At 40.3% G+C, this 22,368-nt stretch overlaps 1 protein-coding gene across 1 annotated transcript in view; it reads left to right on the top strand.

Moving 5' to 3' along the window:
• The window catches only part of VWF (von Willebrand factor), a 749,192-nt gene that overhangs the window by 215,166 nt on the left and 511,658 nt on the right, over positions 1 to 22,368 (top strand). The window contains exon 16 of the mRNA XM_044087471.1: positions 18,748 to 18,988. Within this exon, the coding sequence (XP_043943406.1) occupies positions 18,748 to 18,988 (241 nt within the window). The remainder of the gene's footprint in view (positions 1 to 18,747; positions 18,989 to 22,368) is intronic.

Here is a 22,368-nt window from a genome sequence, read left to right as displayed (position 1 = left end):
TCACCTATGATCCTATGATCCATTCTCAAAGTCCATTCTGAGGGTGTGCATGTCTCCCTGTGAAAAACTACTTTTGGTGATCATAGGAGTAGGTGGTCCCTACCTCCTTCTGCCTGTGCCCCATCTTTCCTCGTTTGTTTTTCTTGTTAAAATAGCATATTTAAACCTCCTCGATATGATCTTGTGCACTAATATCAAGTGTCTCGTGTATCTTTTGGTCTTCCATGAGAAGAGCTCTGCTGTGTCTAGCCTTTGGCCATATTCCTTCCCCTCCATCCCATATATTCCTGATTATTTTTTTCTGAAATTGTCCATGTCTCTTGATATTTTTTCCCTAATATGGGCACCAGACCTGCTCACAGAACTTGAGTAGCAGTATGATCAAGGGCTTGTTAGATGGAATCATTATTTCTCTGCATCTGGAATCTATCCACCTGAAGGTACACCCCATCATTCTGTTTGCTGCTGACACTGACCTCTTGTTCTACTTCTTGTGATCTAATCCAGTTTTGTTATCAGTTCCAATCCCCTAAACTGATACTTCACACCAGGGTTGTTGTGGCCCAGATACAGTGCTTTGATGTATTTGGATTGAATTTCATCTGGCACGATACCTACCCAATCTTTACAAAGATTTCATTAGGCAGATTCCCATCCCTCTACTGCTACAGCTGTCTTGAGGTTGGTCCTGTTCTGTTCTTCCTTAGATATGTCTGAGGCAAACAAATTGAAGAGTGCTGGATCCAGAATGGACTGCTTTGGTAACCCACTAATTGCTTTCCCTCTTGTCAATATTCTCCCTGTTACTATAACCATGTGTGTACCAACAGTCAGTCATACTGTTATCCAGTCCTTCATTCTTGGTCTTACCCCCACACATACACTTTTTTAGCTTTCCTAACAACTTGCTGTGTGGGATAGAGTCAGATGACTGCTGAAGTCCAGGTTGACTACCTCTATCAGTACTGCACTATCAAGTTCAGCTGTAACTCCATCCAAAAACTAAATCAAGTTTGAGTGACAGCACCATCTTGCTGTTCACCTTGTTGTTTACCATTCCTGCTTGCTGTCTCAGAGACTGTTGTCCTTTAGAAATGCTACCCACCTTGCCATCAGGATGTCTCCATGATGTCCCCTGCCACCATTGATCTTCCTCCATTCTGGTTTGTTGTCTGCCCCCTGTCTTCCCCATTCTGCCCTGCCTCCCTCCTTCCAGTATGGCACCCTCCCATTGCTTTCCTTTGTTAAAACAGAGGAAAAATAGTCATTCTGTACCTCTCTTTTTCCCAGATGTATGTGCTCTCCTCCATCTTTGCTCAACCTGGCTGGTTCTGTCTCCCTCTCTTTATGTTCTTTCTTTCTTTTATAGTCTAATTCTCAAATGCAGTTCAAAACATTATTTGGGTGCGACAGATATTGGTCAAAGCCCAAGACACCAGAATATCTTGTGACCATGATTCAATTCTCTGCCCATTTCCATATCTAGGTCTACCTTAGCCCGACTGCTGACTTTCAGAATTTGTTGCCTAACAACTTAATTTACTAGCACCTATAGTTTCTATATGTGACATTTCTGTCAGCCACCAGCAGTTCCTCCAGCCTATCATTATTTGAAGCTGTCTTCCAAATCCGACTAACTTAACACTTAATGACAGACAACATGTGAAACAATTGTGTATGAGTAGCAAAATGATGCTAAGTTTGCCTAATATGCACTGCAGTGGACATATTAACCATTTACTTCTCAAAAATTATGCTTATTTTCATATTTTTATATTTATAATTTTATTTATTTATGTATTTATTTTACATTTGTTAACCGGGTTAGTCCAGCTGAGCATTAGCTCGTTTTCAGTGGAGACCCGAGCAGAAAAGCTCTGCAATCAGTATTAACATTTTACATAAAGTCAGCAAGAAAATTGCATTGGCAGCTAAAACAATTAGAGAAATAACATTTTACAATAAAATTTTACAGAAAACAGTTGGGTGCAAATGTTAGAGATCAAACTGCAAAAAGCATTTACAACAAATCATACACAGAAGCAGTAGAGTACAATGTCAGAATTTATACAACAAAAACTTAGGTACAATGTCAATGTAGGGAAAACAGTTAATTGATTGAATGACTTAGATAATATGAAAACAATAGCCCAACAAACTAAAAATAAACATAAAAAGGTGTCGAAGGAAGCCAACCAAGTAAAGTCTAATAAAACAACAGTGCTTATTAAGCGCTTTTCGTTCCACTAAATAGTAGAAGTTCCTCAGATAACAATTCATAGGTTCATAGGTTTATAGGTTGGTACTAGGCTATCAGCACTAGGGCCTATACAAGCCTAGCCATAACAATTCCCTGGATATTTCTTCCCACAATATTTACTTCCCTGGACCCCTGTCTAGCAGGGTGACTGACATGATCCCCGGGTGAATTTCCTATCTCCCATCCAATCGTCAAGGTTCCTTTTGAAGAGGGCCAAGGAGGCACTCTGCTTGACATGTATGGGCAGTCTATTCCAAAGTATGGGGAGTCTCTGGGTCAGGAACCTATCCCTCCGGCATGTTTTGTTCATTGTGATGACAAGGTTTAGATCCCTGGAGCGTGTGGCTTTTCGCTCAAAAACATTCCATTTAAAAGTCTTTCAACTATGTCATGTGTTCAAAACACTCCAATAACATCTTACCCCTAGTTTAGTCAACATTAACTCCTTAAGGTCCAATACATATTAAAACAACCATGTAAAAACTTTTTTCATTTCTACTTTCTTATTTAACTAAAACTTGTAGCCATATTCAGAAAAGACATCTTTCCGTATCATATACAGTTTTATCACGGCATTTAACCTTAACACTACAGATTTAAGGAATATAATATGCAAAAACTGGAGTTTATTAAGAGAACAAGGATCCCTACAGAATGAATTTAACAAATCACCTCAAGTGATTTTTAAGAGGGGGAGGAATCACATAGTAGCCCTGTAGCTAGAAACCCAGGGATGTTCCCCTGTGGCATGTGTAACTATTGTAAACACATAGCCACTGGACAAAACTACACTATTAGGGGTAAAGAATACCGTTTATGGAAAAAATATACTTGTAACTCTAAGATGATTGTATATGTTGCCCAATGTCAATTATGCCCATCCTTCTATGTAGGTAAAACAGACCGTAAATTCAAAGAGACGATGTACGAACACCTATATAGTATATGGAAGGCAAAACTTGAGAATGCTTTAGCAAAACACATGCAGGAACACCCTGGACACAGCTTTAAATTTAGAGCCATAGACCAAATAAATATTGATGAGTGGGGGGGACTTAGTTCCCTTATGTTAGAACACTTGGAATTACTTTGGCAGTTAAAACTTAATGCCAGTCAACGGCCAGGACTTAATGAAATGAGTTCTATCTTGTGAATTTTAAAGCTGAGAAGTTTAGCAAGGTAGTACCTATTACTAAAATGTTTGAGATTAGTGATGAATGTCGCTTATTGTATTGCTTTTAAACTACATATACATATGGAAAGATGTATTTTCTGAATATGGCGACAAGTTTTAGTTAAATAAGAAAGTAGAAATGAAAACAGCTTTTACATGGTTGTTTTAATATGTATTGGACCTTAAGGAGTTAATGTTGACTAAACTAGGGGTAAGATGTTATTGGAGTGTTTTGAACACATGACATAGTTCGAAGACTTTTAAATGGAATGTTTTTGAGTGAATTGTTATCCAAGGATGTTCTACTATTTAGTGGAATGAAAAGCGCTTAATAAACACTGTTGTTTTATTAGACTTTACTTGGTTGGTCTCCTTTGACACCTTTTTATGTTTATTTTTAGACTTAGATAATATTGCAGGACAGTACATATCATATAATATACTGGAGAGTTTGCTAGTTAAATGCCAGTTTTTAATTAATATATAGATCACTCTATGATATACATTAATATTGCTCAAACCAAGCCAGCTCCATGGTGTTCAATGATAAAGCCCTGCAAGCAATCTGAGTTTAATTAGTGGCTGGGGTGTCTGTGGGAGTTGGCCAGGAAAGAAAAGAGTGGCCAGCCACTGTCAGCATAACCATCCTGGGGGAGGGGGGAGGGGAGGTGTCTCTGTTTCACCACCTGAGTGACAACTAGACACCTAGTGGAAGCACTAGGTGCTACACCCTGTGAAGTTCAAGCCTACTGAGCATTAGTTGTCAAGTGTATAGGCTGTATAAGCCAAGAAGAATTTGGCATGCTAAGGTATGCTTCCCATTGGGGGAGGAACTTCAGGAAGTGGTCCCAAGTGAATTTGATAGGTTGTCTGCAAGGGCAGCATCTAGCCTGATCTCTGCCATTGAACTCTTACCATCAGAGAAGAAAAGGTCAAGCAGGGCTTCATAGCAGGAATGAATAAATGTGCTACAAAGTTCTCACTTAGGCCAGGAATGCCTGATTCACTTCTTTATGGAGTGTATGAACTGAGTAGGTGCAGGTAATAGAGCTATCGGGTGAGATTTTGAGGGGGGGCAGAAAAAAATTACTGCTCAAACTAAATGACATTAACTCTTAAGTATTATCAGTGACAGCCTTAGATGAAGCTGGAGAAAATTAGTATTGATACCTGTACAGTAACTAGTACAGTTAACTAGTACAGTATGCAAAATCCCATCTGGTGTAAATTTATATTACCTAATCAAATCTCATTGTTTTTATTTCCTGTAGATATCTCAATAACAACCATGTGGAAATAATTTATTTACTTATTTTTTATGCCCACTTTATTAACTGTGTCAGTCTCATTAGGCTAATTGTTCCCTATTCAGCGAAGAACCAAGGCAGTATTCACTCTAACTATAGGAAATCTGTCCAGGACACCGGAGAAATTCCCTTCTCTTTTCGATAAATGCTATGGGATTTTTCACATCCATTTGAGATATCACCAATTCTGGCAATGGGGCCTTGATTTAACTTCTCAGCCAAAGGATGTTACACTCAGGACTGCAGTTCCCCCATGTGTCATGCAGCTGTATTATTAATGAAAAAGGCATGCAAGTACCTGTGGTGGTGAAAGAACCTACAGTCTCCTGAACCTCCAGAATTAAAGGCAGGTGGGATCGCTGTTGAGCCACATGCAGAAAAAGCCATCAGTAGTAAATGAGAACTCAAGTATTGCTGAATTAAAGTGTAACTAATACTAGGATGTTTGTCCTTTCCGAGTAGCATTTATTGTTTATAAGATATTTATACGTGTTTAGTGTTTTTATTTGGGAGGGGGTTTGAGGATGTGACAATTGGGGAGAGATGGGCGAAGGCTGCCAGCCTAGTCAAATAGAATTTGATATCTAATTCTGGCATTTGTAAATAAATGTAAAATACAGGCATGTTTTCTTGATAATAAATGTAAAACACAGGCATGTTTCTTGAGTGTAAAGAAAACACTGTAAAATATGAACTTCAAGATTGTTACAACATTGCCCCCTTGCTGTAAGATAAACTAAGTCAAGCCTTTCAAATTTGTCTTTTGAAACTGAAATGATTTTATAACATTCTTTGATCTTTAAAGTTGGTTCCGGTCAGGCTGGCTGAAGACATTCTGTCTATTGTGTTAACTAAGGACTAATTGCTAGAGTGTATAAGTGAAATGCCTTTTAGTGTTGTAGTCTACTGTGCAAGTGTTAGCTTGCTAAATAATGCAGTTTTTATTAGCCTGGGAACTCCAGGTTAAGTGTCAAAGAAATGATGTAATGGAAACTAACACAAAATGATGTAATCTGCGGAGGACCCAGATACATGTTTGTTAGTGATGTTTTGTAAACTGTGTCTCAGAGAGAGATAGAGATCATTTTGATCTTGACATCCAACTTACCAGCACTCCACTTATGCTCACATGTAAGTTTTTAGCAGTCTGATTTCTTGTAGGAATAGTTAAAGCTAGTAAAGATTAATTAGGTATTTTTCTTTGAAATCAGACCTGTCCTACTGTATTATTTTAAGTTTCTGTGTGATCTATGAACTCTTAGATATCTCTGTGGTGTAGTAGTCTTGTCTTGTGTTTTAATTATTTATTATTAAATATTTTTAAAACCTTCTACCTGTGGCTAATTTGTGTAGAGATATGCTCTAGAGTACATTGCATATTTATAAAGGTTATTGTAATAGGCCACTCTAAAGTAAGCCTTGCCTGTTAGTCATACTACCATTGGATATTAATATTGCACAGTAATAATTGGACACCCTTTTAAGGGCCTTTTAGTAGCTGATATTATTAACTGGGTGGTGGCAGTAATTACTACCGTGTAGTGTGGGTAAAGGGGCACAGTTGGGGAATCTGTGTCAGCCTTTCCCAGGAGTGTCTGTGAAGTGCAAAAATGCTTATCTCAAAGTGTGTGTGTGTTGTGTCAGCTACTTGGCAGGGACACGAAGCACTGGTTGGACAGAGAGGGTACTGGAGGTTTTAGCTTGCCCAGTTAGGCTAAGACCTTGACCCTATAGCTGTGCCAGTAGGGAGTCTTATTGGGGACTTGGTGAGCAAGGGAGCAACCAGACCCAGACTGACTGCGATCTCTGTGTGCACTTAAGGGAATTGTACTTTACTGTGTGTATTAGTTATCCTTTCCTCTTCTAGATGACAACCTCCCTAGTATTAGTCATGAGGATTGAGGATCCTTGATTGCTGGGCCAGGGCATGGTCATCACAAGTGTTTGGCAGTGGTGGGATCTACTTCACATACTAATTGGCTTGTAGTGGTGTGGGGTAGAGCGAATTCCTGTAGCTTATGTACAGTGATCTCTAAAAGTGTTTTGTACTCTAAAACAGCCATGCAGTGTATACTCAGAGTTCAGATCACAATTGTTTTATTTCTTTTGTTAGTTAAGTGCTAGTCAGGGTGAGCAGACAGCATGTCAGTAGAAGAGTATGGAAAGCTGACAAGGAGCCAGCTGGCGGAGATGTGCCAGGCTAGGGGACTTGTGCATGGAAACCTGACTAAAGCAGACCTGATTGCAGCCTTGGTTACAGCTGCATCAGAAAGCAGGAGCCTGGTGGACAATCAGACTGACAGTGGAGATACAATATCCTCGGAGAATGGACAGCACAACCTTTCTGCAGTGGACTTAAAAATCCAGCTGAAGCTAAAGAGACTTTAGTTGGAAGCCAGTCATATGGAACTAGAAGCAGCTGAGAAAATGAAGAGTCTACAAGCTGAGGAAAATGAATGGCAGAGGAGACATGAGAGGGAAATGCTGACTCTTTGCCAGAGTCATGGAGGTAATGGGGAAGGGAGTAACTGGACCCGAGAAGCACAAAAGGTCAGTAAATTTCTTCCACAGTTTAAAGAGGGGGATACTTTTGATAGCTTCATTCATATGTTTGAGTGGGTATGTAAACAGTATGAAGTTGACCAAAGGCTCTGGGTACAGTTTCTGACCCCCTTACTCCATGGAAAAGCTGTAACTTCTTTAGCAAAAATGCATGACGCTGACTGTTTTGATTATACTGCTGTAAAAAGACATTTGTTAGAATGCTTTAAGCTAACACCTGAAATGTATAGGAAAAAGTTTTGTGAGCATAGACACAAAGCAGATGAAAATGTATGTGAATACGTTGTTGAACTGAGCACTTATTTTCATAGCTGGGTGAGTGACTTTTGAAGGGCTGGCAGAACTTTTGGTAAGGGAACAAGCCTTTATCACTTTTGCCTGAGGACATGAGGATCTGGTTAGCTGATAAACAGTGTGCTTCTTCAGAGGAGTTGGGGAAGAAGGGAGACCTATACCTAGCAAGCAGGGCAGCCCTGCACAGGAAAGGGACCCCCAGTACTGCTCATGGGAATAAAGGAACCCATGGTGGGCAGCACAGACTGCTCCAACAGAATCCACCAGTAGCAGGGGAAGCCACTAGTCCAGGTACATGTCCAGGAGCTAGGGCTAAATGTTTTGAATGCAGCCAGTGGGGCCATGTGGCATACAGATGTCCATGGAGGTAAGGAGGGGAACCAAAGGAGAGGGAGCCAGTAAGTGGTAAAGACAAAATGCCAATAGTGGGTTGTCTTGAGACAACAGGGGTATGGAACTACCATCCTGCAAATGTCCTGAGAGGGAAGGATTTGGATGAGGCAGTACTATGTACTTATGCAGTTACACGCAGTGAGGCTAGGAGACAAGCATGTTGGTCTGGTAGCCTGGGGAGACCCAGACAGACTGCATATTTGCAGCCAGGACTGCTGAGGTGGTTACTTCAGGGAGTGAGCTATGCTGTAGCAGTGAGACTGAATGTGAACCACAGCTGCTTGTGGGTACTGATGTTCCCTTGTACAGGGTAACTGCAAAGGTAGAGGTGAGTAGTAGTACCCAGGCTGCCAGTGATGCACCACTGTCAGAGGATACCAGACTTCCAGTGGAAGGGGAGGTGGGAAGGGTTACAAGAAGAAACTTGAGACAGGCTCAGCTCTCAGACCCTACATTGCAAGGCCTGAGGCAGGTAGCTAGGGAAGCACCTGATTCTCAAGAGAAGGGGGAATCTGTATATTGGAACTGTACAGAGAGTGGACCCCGGAGGGAGGCCTAGAAGGTGAGAGAGTACAGCAGTTGGTAGTGCCTAGAGCTTACCATCTGGCGCTTCCAGCCATAGCCCATGATATTCCCTTTGCAGGTCACATGGGCATAAAACATACAAAGAGGCGTATTATGCAAAACTTCTATTGGCCTGGAATTTCCAGAGATGTAACAGGGTACTGCAGGACCTGTGAGCAGTGCCAAAAGGTAGGCAAGGCAAGATACAAGGTGAGTGCTCCTTTGATGCCATTGCCTGTGATTGAAAAGCCATTTCAGAGGGTAGCTATGGATATTGTGGGTCCTCTGAGTACCCCAAGTTCCACAGGGAAAAAGTATATCCTAGTGATTGTAGATTATGCTACACGATACCCTGAGGCAGTGGCTTTGTCCTCCATTGAGGTGGAGAAGGTGGCAAATGCTTTGCTAGAGATTTTCAGCAGGGTAGGTTTCCCAAAGGAAATACTGTCTGACAGAGGTGCCAGTTTCATGTCAGACTTGCTGGCTTGTCTGTGGAAGTCCTGTGGGATGAAGCACATGAAGACCACCCCCTACCATCCCCAGACTAATGGTCTTGTTGAGAGGTTAAACTCTACAATCAAGTCCATGCTACGGGCATTTGCAGATCAGTTTAAGAGGAAGTGGGACAAATATTTGCCCCATCTGTTGTTTGCTTACAGGGAGGTTCCCCAGGAATCCACAGGTTTTTCACCCTTTGAGTTGCTGTATGGGCATAGGGTGAGGGGACCTCTAGATTTAATTTGAGATGAGTGGGAAGGTGAGTGTGAGTCTCACAAGGAGTCTGTTGTGGCATATGTCCTAAACCTCAGGACAGGGCTCAGGGAACTCATGGGCTTGGCCCAGGAGAACCTGGCAGAAGCCAACAACAGAAAAAGGTGTGGTATGACAGGCATGCTCGAGCTAGAGAGTATGCTGTAGGGCAGCAGGTGATGGTTCTCATTCCTGTCAGATGCAACAAGTTGCAAGCAGCTTGGGAGGGAATCTACAAGGAGGTAAGAAAGGTAAGTGATGTTAACTACATGGTGGATGTGCTAGGCAGATGGCAGGGGTACAAATTGTACCATGTTAAAATGATGAAACCCTACCATGATAGCGAAACCCTTGTGCTGAGCATTTGCAGTGGATTGCAGGAGGAGTCTGAGGGAGATCTGGGGACTGATTTCCTCAGTGAGGCTTGGGCTGACACCTCGGTGGAAGGGGTAGCAATGTCCCAGCAGCTATCTCCTACCCAGGTTCAAGAAATCTGAGCAGTGTTGCAGGAGTTTGGGGGCATGTTCACCGGGAAAACAGGGAGCACCCACCTGGTGCAGCACCAGGTGGATACAGGACCCCAAAGGCCTATTAGGCAGGCCCCTTATAGGGTGCCTGAGAGAGTCAAACAGACTCTAAGGGAGGAGGTACAGGCGATGTTGAAACTAAGGGTGATTCAAGAGTCCAACAGTCCCTGAGCCTCACCAATGGTGTTGGTGCCAAAGAAGGATGGCAGCAACATGTTCTGTGTGGATTACAGGAAATTAAATAGTCACACAGAGTCGGATGTTTACCCCATGCCTAGGACAGATGAGACCCTAGAGCAGCTGGCTGGGGCTAAGTATCTTACAACCATTGATCTTACCAAGGGTTACTTCCAGGAGCCCTTGACTCCCAGTGCTAGAGAGAAGTCAGCCTTTGTGACTCCTTTTGGCTTGTATGAATTCACAAAGATGCCCTTTGGAATGAAGAATGCCCCAGTGACTTTTCAGAGGCTGGTAGATCATATCTTAGCAGGAGCAGGATGGTTTGCCCTTGCTTACATATATGATATTGCTATCTACAGCCATTCCTGGCAAGAGCACCTTCAGCATGTCAGGGAGGTGCTGGGAAGACTACAGAGGGCAGGGTTGACTATTAAGCCGAGCAAATGTCAGGTGGGTATAGCACAGGTCTCCTACCTAGGACATAGAGTGGGGAGTGGTAAGATAAGGCTAGAACCTGCCAAAGTAGAAGCTATTCAGGCATGGCCTGCACCTTTTACCAAAAAGCAGGTGATGGCATTTTTATGGACAGCAGGGTACTACAGAGAGTTTTTTCCCAATTATAGTACCATAGCTGCTCCCCTCACAGACCTGACAAGGAAGAATAGGCCAGATAAGGTAGTGTGGACCCCAGCATGTGAGCAGGCATTTCAGAAGCTTAAGGAAGCTTTGGGAGGGCCCCCTGTGTTAGCCAGTCCAGACTACAGCAAAAACTTTGTTGTGCAGGTGGATGCTTCAAACTATGGGGTGGGGGCTGTACTTAGCCAGAGTACTTCAGAGAGAGAAGAGCACCCATTGGTTTACCACAGTTGTAAGCTCCAACCCAGGGAGGAATGCTATGCAGCGGTAGAAAAGGAATGTCTAGCCATAGTGTGGGCACTACAAAAACTTCAGCCTTATATGTATGGAAGAAAATTCACTGTGATGACAGATCACAACCCTCTAACATGGTTAAACAGAGCCAGTCAGCAAAATGCCAAGTTGCTAAGATGGAGCACGGGGTAGCAAGCATATGATATGTCAGTGCAGCACCGCAGTGGGAGTAGCAATGCCAATGCAGATGGGCTCTTAAGACAGGGAATGGGGTGAGGTACACCCAGATAGACCTGACACTCTCAAGCGATGTTTCTCAACGGGCACTTCAAAATCTCACTTGAGTTCCCCGGGGGTGAAGAGATGTGATGATTGGGGAGAGATGGGTGAAGGCTGCTAGCCTAGTCAAATAGAATTTGATATCTAATTCTGGCATTTGTAAATAAATGTAAAATACAGGCATGTTTTCTTGATAATAAATGTAAAATACAGGCATGTTTCTTGCGTGTAAAGAAAACACTGTAAAATGTGAACTTCAAGATTGTTACAACATTGCCCCCTTGCTGTAAAGATAAGCTAAGTCAAGCCTTTCAGATTTGTCTTTTGAAATTGAAATGATTTTATGACATTCTTTGATCTTTAAAGTTGGTTCGAGTCAGGCTGGCTGAAGACATTCTGTCTATTTTGTTAACTAAGGACTAATTGCTAGAGTGTATATGTGAAATGCCTTTTAGTGTTGTAGTCTACTGTACAGGTGTTAGCTTGCCAAATAATGCAGTTTTTATTAGCCTGGGAACTCCAGGTTAAGTGTCAAAGAAATGATGTAATGGAAATTAACACAAAATGATGTAATATGCGGGGGACCTGGAGACATGTTTGTTAGTGATGTTTTATAAACTGTGTCTCAGAGAGAGATAGAGAGCATTTTGATCTTGATATCCCAACTTACCAGCACTCTGCTTATGCTCACATGTAAGTTTTTAGCACTGTGATTTCTTGTAGGAATAGTTAAAGCTAGTAAAGATTAATTAGGTATTTTTCTTTGAAATCAGACCTATCCTACTGTATTATTTTAAGTTTCTGTGTGATCTCTGAACTCTTAGATATCTCTGTGGTGTAGTAGTCTTGTCTTGTGTTTTAATTATTTATTATTAAATATTTTTAAACCCTTCTGCCTGTGGCTGATTTGTGTAGAGATATGCTCTAGAGTACATTGCATATTTATAAAGGTTATTGTAATAGGCCACTCTAAAGTAAGGCTTGACTGTTAGTCATACTACCATTGGATATTAATATTTCACAGTAATAATTGGGCACCCTTTTAAGGGCGTTTTAGTAGCTGATATTATTAACTGGGTGGTGGCAGTAATTACTACCATGTAGTCTGGGTAAAGGGGCACAGTTGGAGAATCTGTGTCAGCCTTTCCTAGGAGTGTCTGTGAAGTGTATAAATACTTATCTCAAAGTGTGTGTATGTTGTGTCAGATACTTGGCAGGGACATGAAGCACTGGTTGGACAGAGAGGGTACTGAGGTTTTAGCTTGCCCAGTTAGGCTGAGACCTGGACCCTATAGCTGTGTGCCAGTGGGGAGTCTTATTGGGGACCTGGTGATCTCTGTGTGCACTTAAGGGAAATTGTATTTTACTGTGTGTATTAGTTATTCTTTCCTCTTCTAGAAGATGACCTCCCTGGTGTTAGTGGTGAGGACTGAGGCTACTTGATTGCTGGGCCAGGGCACGGTCATCACAGAGGATTCTATGATATATGCAGGCTGATACAGGTAACTTTCCAGTGCAGCTTGTCCCTCCTGTTATCCTTTAGTATACCAATGACTAATACCCCCCTTGGCTTATCAGATGTCCATGTTGGCAGCCACATGTTATCACACATGTATGTAGTTAATTTCCTTCCTTGTAACAATCCTTTTTCAGACCCCCACAGCTCTGCATTAATGCTTATTCTCACTGCTTACAATGTCCTTTTGCTGAGCTTCTACCCTTCTGTAATCACAGGCCTTTGCCCCAAATAAACTTCCCATCACTTCTCAAGGAATCGCTGGCCACAACGTGTCATGGCCTTGACTGTTTGGTGTTTCCTTTATTCTGTTTTTTGCATCATATGAAAATGAGCTGAGTTTATTTAATTGTTGGCAGTGTAAGGCATGCACACTATATTGCACTTTTAATAAATCATTCTTTCTGCCTACAAAGCTATCTCCTTTTTGCATACAAAACTTTCTCATTTCAACTCCACTGCAATCAGGTTGGCCATTGCACTACATATATCTATTCCCTTTATAGAGCACATGTTGTTTTTTTTTTTTTCACTTTCCGGTCCCAAAATACAGACTGTTTAGAAAAAAAAAAGAAGCATTGAACAAGCAAGTTAACTTTTAGCTCTTTCATTGCCTCATTTTCTCTACACACAAAAACAAATTCAAACACTAAGAGCTGCCCCTGTTTTCTTATACTTTTTGTTGACTGGAAAATCCATTGCCTGGTTTTACTTGGCTTGTGGTCTTCTACCTAACCACATCATAGCTGATTCCTTAAACTTCATTCAGTACCCATAATGATGTCTTATTGCTTAGATAATTATAGCTATTATAATACTGTAATGTCAGCATAATCTTGCCCATAGATTGTTTAATGTTTTCGAAAACAGTCCAAACAGTCCTGTTAAGCCTAAGCCCAGGGTGGACACTTTAAATGCCTTACTTTTCATCTCTTTCTATTAAGCGTGTGTGTGTGCGTGTGTGTGTGTGTGTGTGTGTGTGTGTGTGTGTGTGTGTGTGTGTGTGTGCACTGAAGGAGTTATATACAGAATGCGAGAGATATTACTAAGTAACACAAACAGCAGATTTCAAAGTTATCACAAAAGAAAATGAATGATGTTTTGAACCATAGCAGACTAGTTTCCCAGTTTTTATTTTATTTTATTTTGACATGGGTTATTTAGAGTATAACTGCACCCATCGTTCAATGGTTGAGCAGTGGTGGAAACCTTGTTTCATGTGGCAAGATGAAGCATTTAAATATGCCTTAACTCACTCGCAGGTTAGTTTTATAAGAAGTTGAAGGGGAGCGCCTACTTAAACTAAGCAGGAAGTGACACCTAGTGGTTGCATGAAAGAAACGGGTCAATGCTAGGATAAAGGAAAATTGGACAATGTGTTCATAACTTTGTAAATGACAGCAAGGCTCTTAAAACTCCTGGAATCCTGATATTTTACTTGAATATGCAGCAATCTCTAGGAATATTATTCCCACAGATTTCCAATGATTATAAAAAATTGCAAACACAAAATTAAGACCATAATGGCAGTTAAGGTGTGCTGGCTCGCCTTCTCTATTCATTTCTTCCCCTTCAGCTTTTTGTGTCCATCTTAATCAAAATAGCTTTTACTGTGTATGTTTTTCCTACAATGTCTCTTTCCTCATATTGGATATTTGTGTGTCTTCCTGTAAAAATTCATGACCAAATAATATGCATCAGGAGAATTTTTTTAAACTACCATAAAATATTCTTGCGCCTCAGCTAAAGCCTTCAAGCCTGATACATGCTCTCTGGCCATGAATTACTGGATATATTTTTTCTTCAGTCATAAAATGCTTTCCACTATTTCAATTCCAAGTACCTCTGACAGAAATCTTTTCTTGAAACCTACTTTTTATATAAATAAGTGCTCCCTCACATTTTGACAGGATCCCATATTCTCAATGTAACATTTTTTTCAAAATACTGTTCCTACATTCTTTACAGTTAATAAAGAGTACTTCATATTTTAACATTACTAATTCTCCTTTGCCTTGGAATTTATACATCCTGGCCTACTCTGAGTTTCATCATGACATTTTCTCTGAACTACCATTAGTTAGTCCCCTTTCTAAGATGAACTCCACCAGAACTGGCTACGACAATAATTAAATACATCTTACACAAACAATATCTCTTTTCCTTGATTATAATAACTTCCCTTACCTGTCTTGCCACCTTGAAAGGCAGCTGTTAATTGGTAAGGAATGACTTCATCATCACAACTGTGACAACAGTCTTGGTGTTGTCAGTAAAAAGGCTGGCATTTCTAAATTTCTATCCCTATCAGTGGCTATTTCATATATATGTGTATATGTGTGTATACATTTTATATATATATATATATATATATATATATATATATATATACACACACACATATATATATATATATATATATATATATATGTATATATATATATATATATATATATATATATATATATACATATATATGTATATATGCATATATGTATCTAGATATAATGACATTAGTCTAAACTGCTCAAGGTCAACATGAGAATGGTCAACAAAAATGGTCTAAACCAAAAAGGCTGACAGAAAGTAAATACATCAAAAAACAATGTTTCTGGAGGATGCCAAGTCTACCTGCACCCCTCCCTCATTAAATAAACGTACCAACTCTGATGTTGCACTACAGTGGGAAAAGGGCATATATATATACCCCTCACAGGTATAATAATGATTCTGTTGATGTTATCTGCTTTAGACCTTTTTTGTCAACAATTTTTATGTTGACTTTAAGCAGTTTATACTAATGTCACTAGACCTATATGTCTATATATATATATATATATATATATATATATATATATATATATATATATATATATATATATATGTGTGGATCTACTTTTTTTACATGAAAGTACGATCCACGGAATTGTACTTAACCTGAGTTGAAGCTACCAAAGCTGCAGTTCAATGAATGAATGGACTGCTGAAGTCCTTTCACATGGAAAGGAAACCACTTGACCACCATGGTGAACAGTGTCCTGTCCTCCGTGTAGTGCAATCTCAGAGTTGGTATATTTAAGTAGAGGGGGTGTGGGGGTGAAGCCCCCCACATTGGGGGTGTGGAGGGTGAAGCCCCTCACATTGGTGGGCTCACATTTCTTCCATTTCATTTGGTTTCCATCGTGGTCAAGTGGTTCCTTTCCCTGTGAAAGGAATTCGGCAGTCCATTCGTTCGTTGAACTGCAGCTTCGTTGGATTCAGCTCGGGTAAGTACAGTTCAGTGGATCGTACCTTTGTGTAATGAAAGTATATCTATCTATATATATATATATATATATATATATATATATATATATATATATATATATATATATATATATATATAGGGTTCCTGTTATATGATCAAAGATGCAGTCTTTCGAATACATCTTGATCGAACTTGAAAGCACGAGCCGGTAAATAGTATATAAGCGATTTCTTTCCCTGGGAAAGAAATTGCTTGGCCGCCTCTGTTACTTTGCCATTTTTGTCACTGTAGTGCGATCTTGGAGTTGGTATATTTAAGTATGGGGGGTGTGGGAGGTGAAGCCCCCCACTTTATGTAATGTTTTAAAGTTTTTCTTTTTTTTTCTTTTGTGGAACAGCGATTTTTTTTCCCTTGGGAAAAAATCTCTTTTCTAAGTGTTCGGGATTGTAAGCTTTCACTTACATGGAGTCAATAAATCAGCGTTCACTTTTTTAAGCATTTTCTGATTTAATATAGACCCTATATATATATATATATATATATATATATATATATATATATATATACACATGGGTCTACTTCATATGACTGAAAGCTCATATGATTGACAACCATTTGAGTGACACCAAAACACTGAAAGCTCATATGATTGACGGCTCATATGGTCGACACAAGAAACCAAAGCATTATGTCCTTTCCCCACTGTAGCGTGACCCTGGAGTAGGAATAAATAGTTAGGGGGGTGTGCGGGGCACAGACTCCCACATTGGGGGGTGTTGGGGGTGAAGCCCCCCACATATGTGATAAGTTTTAAACATACATATGGATACTTTTAACCGAGTTGACTTATATTCATGTAAATAACATAATATAATGTAATAACTGTTCTGCAGATTCATTTTGCGCTCAACAGGGTATTTGTAGTTTTCTTTGCCCAAGCATTGTTGGCTCACCTCCTTCCTAGACCTGCATTTTCACAATTAATTACCATTTCTAGCCTTTTCTTTACAGGTCTCTCCTCGCACTTCTCATCTTTTTTCATTTGTTATGTTTCATTTTTTTCCCATGGTCATCTTAAGACAAGCCAGTTATCCTATTTTCTCACACTTTCTTCTCTTTTTACCAGACTTCACTGCCTTTTCTCCTGCCTCCTTGCTGCCTCTATTTTTCTTCACTGTCAGTGTCTACCACTTTCTCATGAAAGTTCCACTTTGTGATTGAAATTTATCCTTCTGTATTGTTAGAACTCATTCCTTGCTGTACTTCTTATCAATTCTCCATGGATTCTGAATCTCAGGTAAGAATGATCACCGTTAGACTTTCACTCTCGTGTTTAAACCATCTCCAAATGATGAGGAGTTAGTGGTGATGGATGTTTGCTTTCCTCATTGCTATACTCATTCTCTGCCTACATTTGACTTCCACTAAAGCATGTTCTATTTTGACATGTGGTTAATGACCCAGTAATTAATATCAAGATTGGGGTGAAGAGCTCAATCCTGACTTTCATAGGTTCATAGGTCGGTACTAGGCTATCAGCCCTAGGGCCTATACAACCCTAGCCATAACAATTCCCTGGATATTTCTTCCCACAATATTTACTTTCCTGGACCTCTGTCTAGCAGGGCGACTGACATGATCCTCGGGGTGAATTCCTATCTCCCATTCAATCGTCAAGGTTCCTTTTGAAGAGAGTCAAGGAGGCCATCTTTTCTGCATAAAGTCTTCTCAGCATCTAAATGTCCATATGAGATTTCTCTGGATAATGCAATTTCCTTCCACTTCTATTAATACCTGATGATTTAGTGGCTGCTATAAAACCTGATGTTTCAGTGACTGCTGTAACTGACTTTAACTATTGCATTGAACTCTATGCTTGCGGCCCATATCGTGGGTGATTAAAAGATTGACAACATCATTTATGCAGATAATTGAGTACATTAAATTAAATTATGACTGCACTGCACATCTCACTGCTACAAAGTTAAGGTTCATCAGGGCTAAGATTGCCCTTCTCTCAGTACATTTGTTAATCCCACTTCTATGCACCCTACTTTCCTGTATTAGCAGGTTGTATACTACAGTTGCTCACTACATGTCTTTCCTGCAACTTCGGTGCTGGCAGCTCATTCCTGCTTAATGCGTTTTGCCTCATTTCTTATATATGTTATCATTTACTCATTCTTTGACTTCTATATCTCTCTGTTCTAGTTATTTTCCATTGTAGCCTATGTTACTGCTATACCCCCAGTGTATATGTCTCTTACAAGTGCAGCTAAGTAGAAAAAAAATCAGATTTTTTTCTCACATTCTTCCCTGAACTTCAAAGCATGATAATGTTGTACTTGGGACGAGTATTCATTCAGGTGTGGCTTTTTTGTGTGTTTAGCCAACCATGTTAAAAGATGCCAAAGTTTTGATGATGCATTTAGCCACTTAAATGGACTGTTACAACCATGGTATTTATTGCAGTTTTGATTTTAGTACACTCTCTGCAGCAGCTGTGAGTTAAGATTAGGTGTACTGGGAGTTAAGTATATTCTGCACTGTAATGCTTATGTAAGCTGGGACACTGAGACCAGCACACAAGTGCAAAAGTATTCACACATAGGCATATGCATGCAAACATGCACACGTGCACACACACATGTGCATCAGTGTAGATAAACACACAATTAGCATTACACACATGCACACATGTACACAAACACACATGCATGATTAGTCCTTCAAAGGTGTGTTTACATATTTTGCCAGTACATAACTTTATACATTTTATGTGTCGTACATTAAGTGATATCACTCTGGTTCTGTCTTTGAACAGCAATGCATTGCCCAAAGGGTGAAGAATATCAACAGTGTGGATCGCCATGCAACCAGACCTGCCGGTCTCTCTCCTTCCCAAACACAGACTGCAGTGAGTTTTGCATGGAGGGATGCTATTGCCCTGCTGGGCTTTACCGACTTGAGACAGGAGAGTGTGTGCCGAAAGCTGACTGCTCTTGTTATTATGATGGAGAGATTTTTCAGCCAAATGATCTTTTCTCAAACCATCTGACAATGTGGTAAGTTAAACAGGGAATGGTACATACATTACTTTTGCAACTTTTAAAATAGATCTTCTATTGATGAAACTGAAATAAATGATGTCTTCTGAGTGATATAAAGTCTGACATGATGTTTTGTTATCTCTGAATATGTTCTGGTTTAAGAGTAAGCCATCCTACAAGATGACTTACTTGCCAGTAATAAACAAGGTATTTAACATTTGTCTGAGAAAGAACAGATGTGTAAGTAAAGGTACTATATCAGTAAATGATTGAATAATCACTTCTGAAGTAGTCTAAGCTATATGGGTTATATCCAGCCTAGGATATAACAGCTAGCCACATTCCAAAGCTTCAGGGCACCTTCCACGTACCCAAGCCATTAGTCAACTTGAACTAAGCTGAGTAAAAATGCATTTTGGGTGTAAAGTCCTTCAAAGCTTTCATGCCAACTTTAAGGAGGAAAGTAAGCCCCGAGAAGACATTGCCAGGAAATGAAAATATATGTCCATACCCTGGTATAAAAAAAAAAAAAAAAAACAGAAAAATGAGGTAGATGGAGAGATGGAGCAGCTACTGCAGCAGTGATCATTTGAACATCTACTGTTTTTGTAAGTTTGCTTACACGACTATACTATGCTATGTTCTTCATATTTATCACAACTTACCATATCAGTAGATGCTTGGATTATCACTGCAACAGTAGCCTAAGCTATACGGGTAGGCTACCATAGCTTAGAACACCTCAGAATTAGAAGGTGAACAGTCCTGGTGACCCTGGAGAATGGTCCAACCAAAGCCCCTGTCCTAGACCTGGAAAAAGAATATTGTCTGTAGTGCTTTGATAACATATTTAGAAAGAAAAACGTTGCTGCTTCTAAAATACTTTTATAGTCCAACCCTTTCCAAGAAACTAAGGTCCTGGTGGATAGAGCCTTGATCCTGCCTGAAATAGTTTTGTGGTGATGAGAATAACAAAATAATAGCTGGAGGCAACCATCTGGAAATAGTCTGCTTTGATACCGGTTGTTCCTTCTTCTTGCCATCACAAGAAATGAACAACTGAAGTTCTGAAATATTTTGTTTGTCAAGACAGCACCTGAGTTGTCAGTGGTCATCCAAGATATATGAAGTATCCTTTTTCTCCAATTTTTGGGTTCAGGAAAGAACACATGGAGATGGATAGATTGGCTGAAAGTAAACTCAGATACCACTTTAGGTGTAAAAGCCTGATTAGTTCTTTAATATATTGGAAAAGAGATAAGGATAAACACACCACGAGAACTTGCAGCTGCTTTTCTTGCAGAGGTCAAAGCAATAATCAAACTGTTTTGCATGTTACGCACCTCAAGTCAGTCATATGAGCTGGTCCAATTGGAGCAACTGTTAGCTTCTCTAACACAAAAGTAAGATTGCAAGGAGGAACCACAATTTTGACATGAGACTGCATTGAAAGTGAGGGACCCATGTTTAGATATGCTGAAATGCACAAGCGAAAAGCCTTGATAGAGGATAATAACACAAACAAATACTGCAAAATCAGAGAAACACAAGCCCTGCATGAATGCTGGTTGTTTTATTGCCACCAACTGGAAAACCTTTTTGAATTGCTAATATATGATTTTCTAGTAGCAGGTTTCTTGTCTCCATTAATACCTGCTGCTTGTCTTCAGAAAAAAAGGTGCCTATAAGCAGGAGCGGCCTTAGGTCAACTGGTGCCCTAGGCAAAAGGGCTCCACGGCGCCCCCCCATCACACCATCCGGAGTGCCCCCATCCTGGTCTACCTACACCAAATAAATACTGGAAAAGTGCCTTTGCTAGAGCGGTCCCCTAGGCGACCGCCTAGTTGGCCTATGCCTAAGGCCAGCTATGCCTATAAGGTGTTAAAACCCTATCATCCAGGCAGTTAATTGCAGTTGCTTGGAGTTGGGCTGTATCAAACAACCCTGGACTTGTGTGAGTAAATCCAGTCTGTGAGGAAGCTTATGTTAATTGCCCTAGTCCAGTTCTAAAAGAAAGGAGAACAACTGTTGCCTGGGCCAGGGGGGAGTGACCACAATGTGATTTTTGGGCAGTCCTTCTGAATCCTTAGAAGTGCACAGGCAGTCAGTGGAAAGGGTAGAAAGGCACACAGGAACATTCTTGTCTAAGGAAAAGAAAAGGCATCTATCTTCCAGGCCTTCTTGCATGGAATCCTGGAAAATAATTTGCCAGACGATTGTTTAGAGAGGAGGCAAAAAGATCTACTTGATCTATCCTAGCAAATGGATCAAATCTTGGGGGATCCCCTGATTTAGTTTCCATTTGTGAGGGTGTGCTTTGGTCCTACCCAGCTTGTCTACCACACAGTTTTGCTCTGATGGGATGTAAGATGCCTGTAGAGTGAGATTGTGCTGTAAAGCTATATTCTGCTAACATAGCTAGTCTGCATAGTGGGTATGATCTGGTTCTCCCTTGCTTCTTTATGTAGAAAATCACTGTTGTTCATAGGCTTATATGTTAATTGGTGTATAATAGGTTAATGATCACTGGTGCTTTTATAAGCCTAACCAAGCATCTTGAATGTATCCTGGAAGTTTATGTCCTGGCCTTTGTAAGTCTAGCCAGGCTTCCTAAATATATCCCACATGCTTATGTGTCTTAGAAGTTATTTTAAGGGGTATATGTAAGTTAGAGCAAGATTTATAGACTGCCTCTGTCCATTAGACATATGCTTCTGTCTGATCAAGACAAAGGTGCAAGACCCAGGGTGTATTTCCAATTTCCCTTCCACTGGTCCAGGCTTCTCTTGAATATGGTTCAGGAATATTTCTATTTCACATGGATGAGAAGACTGTTACAGATAAGGAGAATTCTCTGAGCCACATACCTATTCCTCCAGCATGTTCTATTTATCTCCTAAGCAAAGTTTAAAATTCCTATATTGAATAATTCTGATGCTGTTCTTTTCATGGATATACAAAAGGTCCATCAGAGTGGGATCCAAGTATCCCTTGTATGTCAGGCATAGATTACCCTTAACAATGTATAAGAAACACAGTATACAAATAGGGCTTTGAGGCAATCTACATCGGACATGCTGTTTATGCACTGTATTCTTTTTGTGAGGAAGTCATGTGGATGTTCTGGTCGTTGCTTGTCCTTGGACAGGTACATACCAAAGAGGGCATTGTTCTCCATGAGTAACACTGAATGATTTCCTTATTGCATTAGACACATGGCTCAAAAGCCATGTTACTATCTACATACATACCCAAGCCCTGACTACTGGTTCAGCTTATAGATATTGTTCTATCAATGAGGTAATTTCCTAGGGTGCCGTTTCTTGGCAGTGAATATTAAGCCATGACTTTGACACTAGTCATTTGTCTGTTTAAGCTCTTCCTGTATGATGTTG

This window comes from Protopterus annectens, chromosome 11.part0, assembly GCF_019279795.1.
Source record: "Protopterus annectens isolate FY-2018-M chromosome 11.part0, PAN1.0, whole genome shotgun sequence".
NCBI classification, from domain to species: domain Eukaryota; kingdom Metazoa; phylum Chordata; order Ceratodontiformes; family Protopteridae; genus Protopterus; species Protopterus annectens.
Note: the sequence above shows the minus strand (reverse complement) of the source record. Positions and strands in the feature narration are given on the sequence as shown.